A 14,662-nucleotide genomic window follows, 5' to 3' on the forward strand; every position below is an offset into this window, starting at 1 on the left:
AGCTCAATGTAACGCGGAAGTGCAGTGGTCTATGTTCCGTTTGAAAACAAACCAATGGACAGCGATGCCCCCCCCCCCCCCCCCCCCCTCAGTTTTATCAGGGCCGTGTGATGGATCAGTGTGGTCGCTCCTGAGGGCTTTGTTTATACCTGTTACCGTGGAAACAAACATGGACACAAGATGTATTGTGTCGTTCCTTCGTCGCATCGACCGTAACAAAGCGACGCATTCTGCTCAGAGTGTCCTCCTCTCCTTTGTTTTAATTGCAATCACCGAATAAACTCTCAATCAATCAATCCACTTTGTATGCACTGCTGAATGTCAGAGTGTGTAAAACATCTGCTGTTCAGTTGTGGAAGAATGACTACATCATATTCCCTCCATTTGAATGGCAACCACTCAGAAACACATGTGTTGACCATACTGTTGTCCCAGTTACATTACTGACTAGGTCAGTATAGAAGCAAGTAGCCATGTAGACGAGACATACCGGTACTTGTATCCCAGTTATATTACTGACTAGGTGAGTATAGAAGCAAGTAGCCATGTAGATTGATTGATTGATTGATTGATTGATTGATTGATTGATTGATTGAAATTGTATTAACAGATTGCAGAATGGGTACAATACAGTACGGCTCAATACACACAATTGTTAAGGGGATGCAGACCAGAGAAAGACTTTCGTCTTGTTTACATCAGGGTCGCCCATTTTCAATTCAATTAAATTTCAATTCACCAGGAGACATACTGTACTTGTATCCCAGTTACATTACTGACTAGGTCAGTATAGAAGCAAGTAGCCATGTAGAGGAGATCTACTTGTATTCCAGTTACATTACTGACTAGGTCAGTATAGAAACTGTAGAGGAGACCTACAAGTAGTTTTGGGTCAAGAATGTGTGTTGCTTTTATTGCAGTCCAGTAACAAAATATTATTTCGGTAACGTTGCAAGTAACTCAGCAAAATCCTAAATAACTTCATCATTGAAAGACGAGTTGGGGATGAGAGAGGGGGAAAAGAGATTTGATGAGAGGATTTTGTTCCAAAATGCACCAACTAACAGAACCCAATGCACTGGCTAACAGAACCAGGGGTGTAAAGTACTTGAGTAATTGTACTTTGTTACAATACTTAAGTACTGTTTTGGGGGATTTTTACTTTACTCAAGTATTATTAGGTTTGTATACTTGTACTTTTACTCAATTACATTTCAGAGAAAAAAAACATAATTTTCTACTTCTTACATTTAAAATGCAGACCAAGTACAAATCTCGCAGGTCCAACCATTTTAATTAGTATATTTGTTTCTCTGGCCGAACTAACGTTAACATTATTAATCCTGCGGCCGCGCTTTATTTAAAAACAGCCAATCAAATCCCCATCAATGGAAAATTAACCCGCCCATACCCATGCTGATTGGTCACTTTACACGATGAAAAGGTCACTTTAAAAAAAAATAAGAACGGGAGTGGTTCTTGTATAGTAAATAGATGGATATAGCAAGATAGCATAAGGATATATATAGTATAACTGTAAATTGTATAGTATAGTATTGTATAGTAGTTTACATAAGACCCAGTGCCTCATCCGTAGCTAACATTGTATTGCACTATTGCAGGATCTTAGCATGTCTTTTACCATGCTTTTTGTAAACTTTACTCTGCATTGTACATTGTATATATGTATATATTGAACACTTTTTTCTACGTACTTGACTTCTTTTTATACTTACTATACTTATTTTATACTTATCTATTTTTATCTAGCACAATCTCTGGAGCAAAACAGAAAGAAGCATTTTATATAAAAGTATTCTGTACTTCTGTATGACAACTAATAAAGAAACTTGAAACTTGAAACTTTATGTACATTATACCTGTTATGTCTTATTCTTATTACTTGTATTATTGCACAATCGCTGCGGGCATGACCTCCCGCATTTCACTGTATCCTTGTATGCCGTGACAAATAAAACTCTTGACTTGACTCCTTGTGCAAGACTAGAAAGTGATGATCTTTGATTAAACACCTGCTTTCAGAAGAATAGACAGTCAGAAACTGTTTAGTACTTAAGTAAATTTAAAAGCAGAAACGTTTTGACTTTTACTCAAGTGTGTTTTTAGCCAGATACTCTGACTTTTACTTGAGTACGATTTTGAGACGGTAACCATACTTTCACTTAAGTATAATTTCTGGGTACTTTTTACACCCTGAACAGAACCCAATGCACCAGCTAACAGAACCCAATGCTACGGTGGCGGAGACCTACTTGTGACCCAGCTCGTGAGCGATGGTGAAGGCCAGGTTGAGTCCGTTGTCCTCTGCTAACACACACTTCCTCTTGGCGCTGCACACCCCTCCCAGATATGCAATACCTGCAACAGACAACATGACATGGAAATTAATGTATTGCTTCCTTTGGTCCTTTGCTGGTCCTTGGCTGCATATATGCAATGCTAAGCAAACTACATATTGCATTAACATAAAATTAAAAATTCGACTTAATAAAAAAAAAACTGCTTTTATCGAAAGCGCTTTGCAATTTTGTTCCTCACATTTTTACCCGGGAGGATCGGGAATCGAACAGAGAACCTCCGGATTACAGACGACTGCTCTACCTCCCGAGCCACTGTTGCCCCAGAAATGTAGCCGTGGTAGCGCTACATACTGTACATTATTTACCAAGGAAAGGTGATTTATCGCCAGGGGCGCTGCACTGCAGGCTATAGACCACCGTAACACTTCCGGGATTCTGAAATCAGGGAGGAGATTGCGGGGGGGTCAAATGAATGAATGTGGACGAGAGCCGTGATGTAAGTGGTTGCCGATACGGCTGTGGGGGTGCTAGAGACATGATCGAATAGACGTTTATGCGCCTCGCTCTCCTGAACACGCCGTGACCATAACTAATCGATCAGAACTAAATCGGCAGAGAAAAAGCCCATTTTAAAGCACCTATTCCGCATGGACATGCGCAGAGTGCCCATGGAGTCTGGACGACGCGAGATGACGCTCGAATGAATGTGGACTGTTCTATCAGAGGGGGAGCTTCGTGTGGCACCCCCACAGCCGTATCGGCAACCACTTCCATCACGGCTCTCGTCCACATCCATTCATTTGACCCCCCCGCAGGCCCCCGCAATCTCCTCCCTGATTTCAATGTAACGCGGAAGTGTAGTGGTCTATCCTATTATCTGCAATATCCAATCAACAGCCTGGACGTTCCTCCCTCCCTCCCTCCCTCACCTTTCCTCCTCCCTCCCTCACCTGTCCTCCTCCCTCCCTCACCTGTCCTCCCTCCCTCACCTGTCCTCCTCCCTCCCTCACCTGTCCTCCCTCCCTCACCTTTCCTCCTCCCTCCCTCTCCTTTCCTCCCTCCCTCTCATTTCCTCCCTCACTCTCCTGTCCTTCTCCCTCCCTCTCATTTCCTCCTCCCTCCCTCTCCTTTCCTCCTCCCTCCCTCTCCTGTCCTCCTCCCTCCCTCTCATTTCCTCCTCCCTCCCTCTCCTTTCCTCCTCCCTCCCTCTCCTTCTCCACCCTCCCTCTCCTTTCTCCTCACTCCCCTCCTTTCCTCTCCCTCCTCTCCTCTCCTCCTCCCTCCCATACCTTTCTCCTCCCCTCCCTCTCATTTCCTCCTCCCTCCCTCTCCTCCTCCCTCCCTCTCCTTTCCTCCTCACTCCCTCCTTTCCTCCTCCCTCCCCTCCTCCTCCTCCCTCCCTCTCCTTTCCTCCTCCCCTCCCTCCGTTCCTCCTCCCTCCCTCTCATTTCCTCCTCCCTCCCTCTCCATTCCCCCTCACTCCCTCTCCTTTCGTCCTCCCTCCTTCTCCTTTCCTCCTCCCTCCTTCTCCTTTCCTCCCTCCCTCTCCTTCCTTCCTCCTCCCTCTCCTTCCTCCTCCCTCCCTCTCCTTTCCTCCTCCCTCCCTCTCCTTTCCTGTCCCTCCCTCTCCTTTCCTCCTCCCTCCCTCTCCTCTCCTCCTCCCTCCCTCTCCTTTCCTCCTCCCTCCCTCTCATTTCCTCCTCCCTCCCTCTCCTTTCCTCCCTCACTCCCTCTCCTTTCCTCCTCCCCTCTCCTTTCCTCCTCCCTCCTTCTCCTTTCCTCTCCCTCCCTCTCCTTCCCTCCTCCCTCCCTCTCCTCTCCTCCTCCCTCCCTCTCCTTTCCTCCCTCCCTCCCTCCCTTTCCTCCTCCCTCCCTCTCCTTTCCTCCTCCCTCCTCTCCTCTCCTCCTCCCTCCCTCTCCTTTCCTCCTCCCTCCCTCTCATTTCCTCCTCCCTCCCTCTCCTGTCCACACACCAGCTGCACACTCACACGCTGGGGGCTGCCCAGTGCAGGGTTTGAGTGCATTGCTCAAAGGCACGTTGTCAGTGTTTGTTTAGGGAGGGGAGAATGTCAGAGTTGGTGAATGTATACCGGGAACTATGTACATAATACTGTTGATATGTAATGTGTAAATTGTAAAAAAAATATATATATATATATATATATATATATCAATGAGCATGTAGTGCTTTGTTCTGGCGACTATAGATAATAATAATAATAATAATAATAATAATAATAATAATAATAATAATAATAATAATAATAATAATAATAATAATAATAATAATAATAATAATAATAATAATAATAATAATAATAATAATAATAATAATAATAATAATAATAATAATAATAATAATAATAATAAATATAATAATAATAATAATAATAATAATAATAATAATAATAATAATAATAATAATAATAATAATAATAATAATAATAATAATAATAATAATAATACAACTTTATTTTGTATAGCACCTTCATACAAGAAATGCAGCAAAAACAATAGTAAAATAGAATAGACAGAGTAAAATAGTGCAATAGTGTAGTGCAATAAAATAGTTAGTCAAATAATAAAATAAAATAGCCCTCATTTACAGTACAAAATCACAGTGTGATGTAATGAGTCTAGGTGACAGAGCAGTGCATCGCTCTAAACAGAATACAAATAATGCTGGATTACTGTTTAACAGTTTAAAACCATCTTTACCCACTTTCTTCCCTGTTTGATATCCACACAGTTTAAAAACTTAAATATAGAACAGCACTGGAGACATCGTAATATCTGGTTATTTGTGATGATATGAAGTTATTACAGCATTGTCTTAAAATGAACAGTTTCTGTTACTATAATATAATATAATTATATATATAGGCACTTGGGGCAGAGCCAGTGGTGGAAGAAGTACACAGTTCCTTTACTTAAGTAAAAGTAGAAATATTCAGATACTCTGGTCAAAGTAAAAGTCCTCCATTCAAATTCTACTTAAGTAAAAGTAGAGAAGTATTTGCTATTGAATGTACTTAAGTATCTAAAGTAAAAGTACAGATTCTGCATGACGTTTGTGTATCCATTGACCTCTATAGGTCCAGTTATGCTGCTCTGATTAAAGGTTATGTTAAAGTGCTACGTGGTCCAGTTATGCTGCTCTGATTACGTCCTCTTGAAGTTGACAGGCTTCAAATGTGAAAGTATATAATCTTCATACATTTTCTATTTTGTATATATCGTGTTTTCTATGCAAAATAATTGTCTTCAAAGTAACTAGTAACTGATGGGTTCAGACAAATGTAGTGGAGTAAAAAGTACAATATTTCCCTTGAAATGTAGTGGACTAAAAGTATAAAGTTACCTAAAATTAAAATACTCACATAGTACAAGTAGCTCGAAAATGTACTTAAGTACAGTACTTGAGTAAAAATACTTCAGTTACTTTCCACCACTGGGCAGAGCTGCTTGGCAGGCTGTGTGACGTACAGGCGAAGAGGCAGCACTGCTTCTGCCCAGAAATCCCATCAAAATCCCATCAAACCACATGTCAAACAAACATGACTGACGAACAAGCGAAACACAGCGTGGCCTTTCAAGGTTTACTCCGTGAGGGAAAGACGAGCAGGTGAATGTTGTCTTGTAGAAGCAGGTTGGAAAATGTACTCAAAACGTTTGAAAGTGGCGGCTGGGTGGCGCAGCGGAGATTGCGCTCGTCACCAATGCAAGAGACTCCGGTCTCGAAATCCGGGTGTCAGCATTGCCTCCGGCTTGGGCCAGCCGTCATACTAACTCAATTGGCAGAGTTAGAGGGTGGAAGTCGATGGGTGGGGATTTGGACGTTGTGGACAGCGACTCCTACAGGTCGTTTGGGGGACGCCTGCACAGCAGAAACAGGAAGTAGCGGGGGTAGTGTGAGCCTCCCATGCGTTACACCTCGCCACTGAGAGTCCGCGCTGGCAGGTGAAAAGATGTGACAGGCTGCCTCCTCGTGTACCGGAGGGGACACGTGATGCAAGGCTTCTATCCTCCCTACAACCGACCAGTGGGGGGCATAGTCGAGCAACGTTCAAGACAGGGGTGGGGAGAATTGAAAATACGAAATTGGGATGGGAGAAAAATAGAAAATAAGGTGAAAAAGTGGATCAAAAAAAATAAAAGTTTGAAAGTGAAGCGTCACATTCTAGGTTCTGAACATTCCGCCATTCGTTTCTATGAGGCCAAACTGGAGAGTCGAATAAACATCAACTCAGGACACGACACAAGCAGAGTGAACAAGCTGGTGAGAAAGGGAGGGCGACAGTGGCTCAGGAGGTAGAGCAGTCGTCTGGTAATCGGAAGGTTCCCGAATAGAAGCTTCGAATGTAAAACAAACAATTACATTCGGTACAGCCCTAGTAACAACAGTTGATTGTTTGGAGATATCAGGCGGCCACCTGACAGGAGCGAGCTCTGGTATTACTGGCATGCAGAGACGTCTGGAACAGGTTTACAGAGCGATTACCTCACAGAGTGTCCGGGGATGTTTAGACAACTATCAATCAGCCGGTCAGCCGAGCGCTGCCATCACTGCAGTGTGTGTTACTCTCCAAACACACATGCATGCACACACACACACACACACAAGCGCGTGCAGCGCACACACACACACACGCACACACACACACATACACATACATACATACATACATACATACATAAACACACATACACACACACACACACCCACTCACACACATACACACGCAAACACATACACACACATACATACACACACACACACACACACACACATACACGCACACACACTCACACACACGCAAACACATACACACACACACACACACACACACACACACACACACACACACATGACACACACACACGTCTGCTTTCTGTCTGCCTCTGGATTCTCGCCAGAGGAGCTCATTTGAATCCAGACAGGCATAAATTAAATCGTTGACAAGTCAAAGACAATTAGAGCCAGATGGGATTGTCTGCACCAGGCTGAGAGATCATCCCTGAACGTATCGGGTCAATGTGCAACACGGAGCATCGTATCGGGGCAACGTGCAACACAAAGCAGAATCTATCTGGCTGTGTAAAATGCGGGTACATATATTCTCGAGGAGCTTGACATACGGACAGAACAATAAGCGTTTGCCACGTTTTATTTTGCCCTTCATAACTCAAAATACAGGTATATTTTACACCAGTGTTTGCATATGTTGTACTACTTAATGTAAACAAAATGTCTGCAGATTCGATATTATACATGTAAAACTAATACGGTCAGACCTGCCCACACTGTGCACACAGGCCGACTCCTCCGAAGGAACCACAGTGCTTTATTCAGGGGCGCAGGCCTGATTTGAGCTTTGGTAGGGACACGTTACACAAATCTGAGCATAAATACAGTTTTTTTTAGATCAGATGATCCTGATGACTGTTAACCTCCGGAACGGATGCATTTGGGCTACATGTGCACTTGCTGCATACAAATTGATAGCAAATTGAGTAAAACATTTATATTTCAATGAAAAGATAAATAGCCTACAGGTGTGCCTGTGACCTTTCTATATGGTCACTGACACATTAGGATTAGACTTACAACACGTTTGGAGAGGGAGGGAGGAAAGGAGAGGGAGGGAGGAAAGGTGAGGGTGGGAGGAAAGGAGAGGGAGGGAGGAAAGGTGATGGAGGAAGGAAAGGATAGGGATGGAGAGAGGAAAGGAGAGGGAGGGAGGAAAGGAGAGGGAGGGAGGAAAGGATAGGGATGGAGAGAGGAAAGGAGAGGGAGGGAGGAAAGGAGAGGGAGGGAGGAAAGGAGAGGGAGTGGGAAAGGAGAGGGAGGGAGGAAAGGAGAGGGAGGGAGGGAGGAAATGAGAGGGAGGGAGGAAAGGAGAGGGAGGGAGGAAAGGGAGGAAGGAAAGGAGAGGGAGGAAGGAAAGGAGAGGGAGGGATGAAAGGAGAGGGAGGAAGGAAAGGAGAGGGATTCAGATTCAGCTTTATTGTTGCATCTCGTCACATTTACATACGAAAAAGCAACATTCTTAGGTCCTCGACCTACAGCAGTCAATAAAATACACAATAGAATACATAACAAAACTAGCAAAAAGTTGCTTGGTCGTGGAGGAGCGCAAGACACGGCAGCCCTGTACGGCGCCATTTTTCACCAGGTTTAAATTTTTTGGCAGAGGTACCGGGCACCATAGATGTACACAAACTACCACAATCGCACAACTGGAACACACCCTCCAGTTAGTACCAGGAATTGAACCAGCAACCTTTGAATTACCAGTCAGCGTCTCTACCTCTAGAGTAGGAGTAGTAAGGGGCCTCTGAGTAGACCGCCGGAGGATTTGATGATCCCAGACAAAGATAGCCAATCACACTCAGGCTTTCTGTTTTCAACGTGAATCCCCGACTAATCCCTGGCCTATGTGGCTCTCTGGCCCGCCCCATTCTTCCACAGGCTTTTCCGCGGCTCCTCCCACCGGGGACGACATCATGAATAGCCCTGCTGGGATTATAAACACACTGTTTTCAGCCAGGTGTATTACCTGCTTACAGCCACGACCGAGCCGACAAGACTGCAAGACTGCATCACTGAGGAGAAGGGAACAACCCTAACCCTAACCCCTAGCCCAAGACAAGAGACAGAAGACCGAACAGTTCCACACAGAACGGGAAGAGACACCAGGAGACAGAAGACCGAACAGTTCCACACTACAGAACGGGAAGAGGATTATATGTAATCACTGCGCAGCGCTGGCACAGAACATTTGACTTGGAAAGGCGTTTGCTCACAAACCGCTTGACAAAGACAAATCCAGCCGACGGTCAAGTGGGAAAGACCAAGGTGCCTGAACTGAAATCACCACAAGACAAGCTGCTGTTATTATGACAGCAGAGAGCTGAGACAGAGAGCTGAGACAGAGAGCTGAGACAGAGAGCTGTGACAGAGAGCTGTGACAGAGAGCCGTCCACGTTCCTCAGCCAAACGCGAGGAATTCCTTCAGGATGGCGAGATATGGGGGGTCCGGGGGTCCTGGGGTGGGGGGGTGGGAATGGGGGAGGTCTGTGGTGACAACATTTTATTTTTATGTTTTGTTTTATTCTTTGTTAATTCCGTTGTCGTTATTGTTGTTGTTGTTACCCTGTCCTGTGAAGTCCTGTTTATGGTTGTTATTATTGCATGGTGTTGTTTCATGTAAAAGAAAAATTAAATAAATTAAAAAAAAAATTATCACAAGGGCAAGGCGCTCGCCACCAACGCAGGAGATGCTGGGTTCGAGCCCAGCTCTCGGCGTTGCTACCAGCTTGGCTGGTCGTTCATACTAATATTGGCAGTATTAAGGGGTGGGAAGCTGGTGGGTGGGGATCGGACGTTGTGGACAGCGACTCCTACAGGTCGGTTGGTGCGCCTGCGCAGTAGAATCAGGAAGCGACGAGGGCGGCGTGCCCTCCCACGCAGACCCCCGCCGCTGAGAGATCGCGCTGTGCAGGTGAAAAGATGCGACGGCTGCCTCCTCGAGTACCGGAGGGGACACGTGATGTAAGGCTTTGTCCACATTGCAGCCGGCTTGTGGGAGACATGGCCTAACAACGTTCGAGACAGGGGAGGGTAGAATTGGACAATACGAAATTGGGGACGTGAGAAAAATTGGGAGAAAAAGTAGATAAAAAAAAATAATAATAATTTGATCACACATTCCTTTCACGAGTTGTTCTGTGATGAAAAAAAGAAAAAAAAAGACAGAGGTCCTGGAAGCCATTGGACGGCCTTCAGTTGTCCAGGACGGCGGCACGGAGATGTGAGGGGATTTCAGAGCACTTGGAATGCGCAGCTGAAGAATGATATCAAAAACTGTTTTTCTCTTCAGTTCGACGAGTCAACTGACGTACAGCTGTAGCACAGCTGAGGCCAGGCATGGACATGGATTTCATGGCCTTTTCTTTGTACAGTCAGACCTTTTTTGTAAAGTCTTCATTTTATATTGAAGTGAAAATAATGCCGCTTTTCCACTGCATGGTACCTATTCGACTTGACTCTACTCGACTCTGACGTGACACACACACATATCGAAGCTAGCTATGAAGCTCTGAAACCAGTGCGTTATTAGCTAATGTAAGCTAGCTGCAATGCTAACGGTTATAATGGGAAATCCCAGTCACATAAGCTAACAAAATTTGCTATATTTTTGTGAGACTAAACTCTTTGTTATTGGTGGTAAATTGTGTTGCTGTTGGTTTTGTTTCATCAATAAATGAGGCAGAATACACTGTGAATGTATTTATTTTTGTTTATTGCACTTTGTTCTCACTGCAAACAAATAATGAATGCTAATGTTTAGTAGTCGCGAGTAGGCATGTGTTGGTATGCCATTTTGATGGTATGATAACCTTCGGCAAAAATACCCCGGTTTCACGGTATATCACGGTATTCGGCGCCTACCGTCTGAACGTAATTTTTGTGGTTTTGAAACCGCGGTAACCAGCCCATGCCTAGTCGTGAGGCTATTTAAAGATGGCAGGTTTGTGTTTTTGTGCATGACGTAGTGATGATTCTCTCTTCTGACCAATCAGTGGTCTGCAAGCAGGTACTAAAAAAAGTACCCAGTACCAGGTACCATCTGCAAATTTCGGCAATGGAAAACCGAAAGGGCAGAGTAGAGTAGAGTCGAGTGGAGTAGGTACGTACCATGCAGTGGAAAAGCGTCATAAGAACTGTAGCTTGGACCCTTTTCCTTTGCCTCTGAGAGAGAGAATAATGCTTCAATATATGAATTATTATGTATTGTGGAATTCTTGGAATTTGCTAATGCAAAGGAATTTGTTTTAGTTGTTTGGTGCAACATTCACAGACAATTAACTCATTCTGCGCCAGTCACGAGAAAAGTCGGCTTAACTCGCCAACCGTTCAGCGCCAATCACGAGAAAACTCGAGCGCCCCGCTACGAGGGCCATTTCATGTATGCACGAGGAAGGATAATAATGATAATCCAGCGTTGATTTCAGGAAGATTTGGTAATCAGGCGAAAAATTACAACATGATAAGTGTATTCCACTAAAACGCTATTATCGCGTCTTTTCCTGGGATTACTAAGAATCACCAAAACTATACTCATATTCAAAACGGTATAAAACGGAAATGTATGGATGAAAAAACAATCTGTTTTGTGCATGTTGACTGGAAGCAACTCACTGACAATCGCCTGGTGTATTAGACCCATAGCAGACCACAGCGTTATAGCAGCGCTAAGTGTAGCACGTAGCAGACTGCAACATTATAGCAGCGTTGAGTGTAGCACATAGCAGACCACCGCGTTATAGCAGTGTAGCACGTAGCAGACCACAACATTATAGCAGTGTAGCACGTAGCAGACCACAACATTATAGCAGTGTAGCATTGTTTTCTCTTCTTGGAAAAAGTACGTAATCGGTCAGTTGCACCATTTTAGCGATGTTTGCAGACCCATCGTGTGTTCTGTATTATCGCTATGGAGACAATAGTATGGCTCATTTGACAGACATTGTTCATAGTCCATTACTGACTAACCAGTTAATTTCTACATACTGTAGTTTGTGCGCTATTACACGCTAATCATCGCCCCTTTCCAAAATAATCCAGTCTTTTTTCATAGATTGCGAGATATGACGCGTTATATGCAATATGCCCAAATCGTTCTGGTTGATCGCCTGAAACCCCAAATACTTCCAAATCAAAGGTATATACCATGTACATGTGTGTCTTCACAAAATCATAAAGGGGGGGGTCGTTTTAACTCAAAACTGTGATCGTTACCAAAAGCAAGTTTTAGGTCCGGTAAAATACGCCACTGTGATCGTTACAAAAACATGTTTTAGGTTCTGTAAAATAGACATAGAATATACCTTACCTTAGCCAGAAGGTACTCCAAAAAGAATAATCCCCAGTGATCCCATCGCCATCGCGATTACTCGTGTATACGGGAAATAGGCTTCAGGCGACAAAATCTCAGAGCGATCGCCTGAAGCTCTGGAGGAGGAGCCCTTAAAAAAAGGTGTCTCCACACCAAGCTACTCCAGTTCAAAGGGTAGGCGATACTGCCACCTGGTGAGATTCGATCGTCATTGCAATTCCAACATAGGTAGATGAGCCAGGGAGACCTAGAGAGCTCTGGCTGAGTGTATAGAACGGGGATCAAAGGAAAAATATCAAAGGATCAAAACCCGAGAAATCTCGGGTATGGCGCTCAACGCATGGCGGCGAAACCCAACTTTTCTCGGGTATGGCGCAGAAAGAGTTAAGCTGACCCATAAAGACTTTACACTGAAAATAGGCCAAGGAAAGTGGGCTAGTTATAGCATTATACTGGAACTCTGACCAACTCTGTTTCCTTATCGCACACACACACACACACACACACACACACACACACACACACACACACACACACACACACACACACACACACACACACACACACACACACACGCACACACATACAGATTGCTGTGAAACGCATTCGATTAGGTCTTAATATGGTCAAAGTGTAATTATTCTGCCAGGCACATGGCTCTCTTGTGTTCTGCCCACTGAAACACAGCTGCATAATGTCAGCAAGACTCAGCAAACAATACACATTTCAGACCAAATCTGCTCCCGATGAAGCATAAAAAGGTTTTTAACACTGTTACTGTGGGCTGGCGTGGCGTGGCAGAGGTGTGAAGTGAAGGGTGTGGGAAGGATGCTTCTAGGGAGCATTACTGTGGGCTGGCGTGGCAGAGGTGTGAAGGGTGTGGGACGGTGGATCTAGGGCAGGCAGGGTGGCCTAGAGAGAGGCCGACTGGTAAGTCAAAGGTCGCTGGTTCGATCCCTGGTACCAACAGGAGGATGTATCCCAGTTGCGAGGAAGCGACTGGATTGTGGGCTGGTATGGTATGTGTACAGTGCCCACCATCTCTGCTAAAGTGCCCTTAAGCAAGGCACTGAACCATGTGTAAACGATATGTACAGTATGTGTAAACGATATGCACTGTATGTAAACGATATGTACTTTATTTGTAAACTATATGTACTGATTGCAAACTATATTTGTTTATGTGTAAACTACATGCACTGTATGTGTAAACTATATGTATTGTATGTGTACACGATATGTACTATATGTAAACGATATGTACTGTACGTGTAAACCATATATGTAAACTATATGTACTGTATGTAAACAATGTGCTTCATGTGTAAAATATACTGTATGTACTGTATGTGTAAACAATGTAATGTATGTGTAAACAATGTACTGTATGTGTAAACTATATGTATTGTATGTGTAAACTATATATATTGTATGTAAACTATATGTAATGTATGTGTAAATTATGTACTGTCTGTGTAAACTATATGTACTGTATGTGTAAACTGCATGTAATGTATGTGTAAACAATGTACTGTATGTGTAAACTATATGTATTGTATGTGTAAACTATATACACTGTATGTAAACTATATGTACTGCACGTGTAAATCATAATGTAATGTATGTGTAAACTGTATGCACTTTATGTGTAAACTGTATGTACTGTATGTGTAAACTATGAACTGCACGTGTAAATCATATGTAATGTATGTGTAAACTATATGTACTGTATGTGTAAACTATGAACTGTACGTGTAAATCATATGTAATGTATGTGTAAACTATATGTACTGTATGTGTAAACTATATGTACTGTATGTGTAAACTATGAACTGTATGTGTAAATCATAATGTAATGTATGTGTAAACTATATGCACTTTATGTGTAAACTGTATGTACTGTATGTGTAAACTATGAACTGCACGTGTAAATCATATGTAATGTATGTGTAAACTATATGTACTGTATACAAACTATATGTACTTTATTTGTAAACTATATGTACTGTATGTGTAAACTATGAACTGTATGTGTAAACTGCATGTACTGTATGTGTAAATCATATGTAATGTATGTGTAAACTATGAACTGTATATGTAAACTATGAACTGCACGTGTAAATCATATGCACTGTATGTGTAAACCAGCATGCAGTGCACGGTGTAACGATATGTACTGTGTGTGCAATAGTACAGCAAATCTCTTGCTCTGTCTTCTCCCCCCGGGCCGCCGGGGGCCACGGAGTCTGCCCTGGTGTTTAAGACGTGGCTCTCTGTGTACTCTGGTGTCCTTGTTCCACACACCTCAGGCATTCAGCAGCGTGGTTTAGCCAGCGCTAGATTCATACACTGGTAGCAGATCAGAGGGATTCATATAGGCCCCGGGGCCTGCCTGTATGAATGTTTAATGATGAGCTTAGAAAGAGAGGAGAGAGAGAC

General features: G+C 43.5%; 1 protein-coding gene across 1 annotated transcript in view; it reads right to left on the minus strand.

The window, feature by feature from the left end:
• adamts17 (ADAM metallopeptidase with thrombospondin type 1 motif, 17) overlaps positions 1 to 14,662 on the minus strand; it is a gene marked incomplete at both ends in the record, with an annotated part of 341,041 nt that overhangs the window by 162,328 nt on the left and 164,051 nt on the right. The window contains 1 exon segment of the mRNA XM_084308233.1: positions 2,274 to 2,379. Within this exon segment, the coding sequence (XP_084164359.1) occupies positions 2,274 to 2,379 (106 nt within the window).

This window comes from Notolepis coatsorum (assembly GCF_963971535.1).
Source record: "Notolepis coatsorum genome assembly, chromosome: 2".
Lineage (NCBI taxonomy): Eukaryota > Metazoa > Chordata > Actinopteri > Aulopiformes > Paralepididae > Notolepis > Notolepis coatsorum.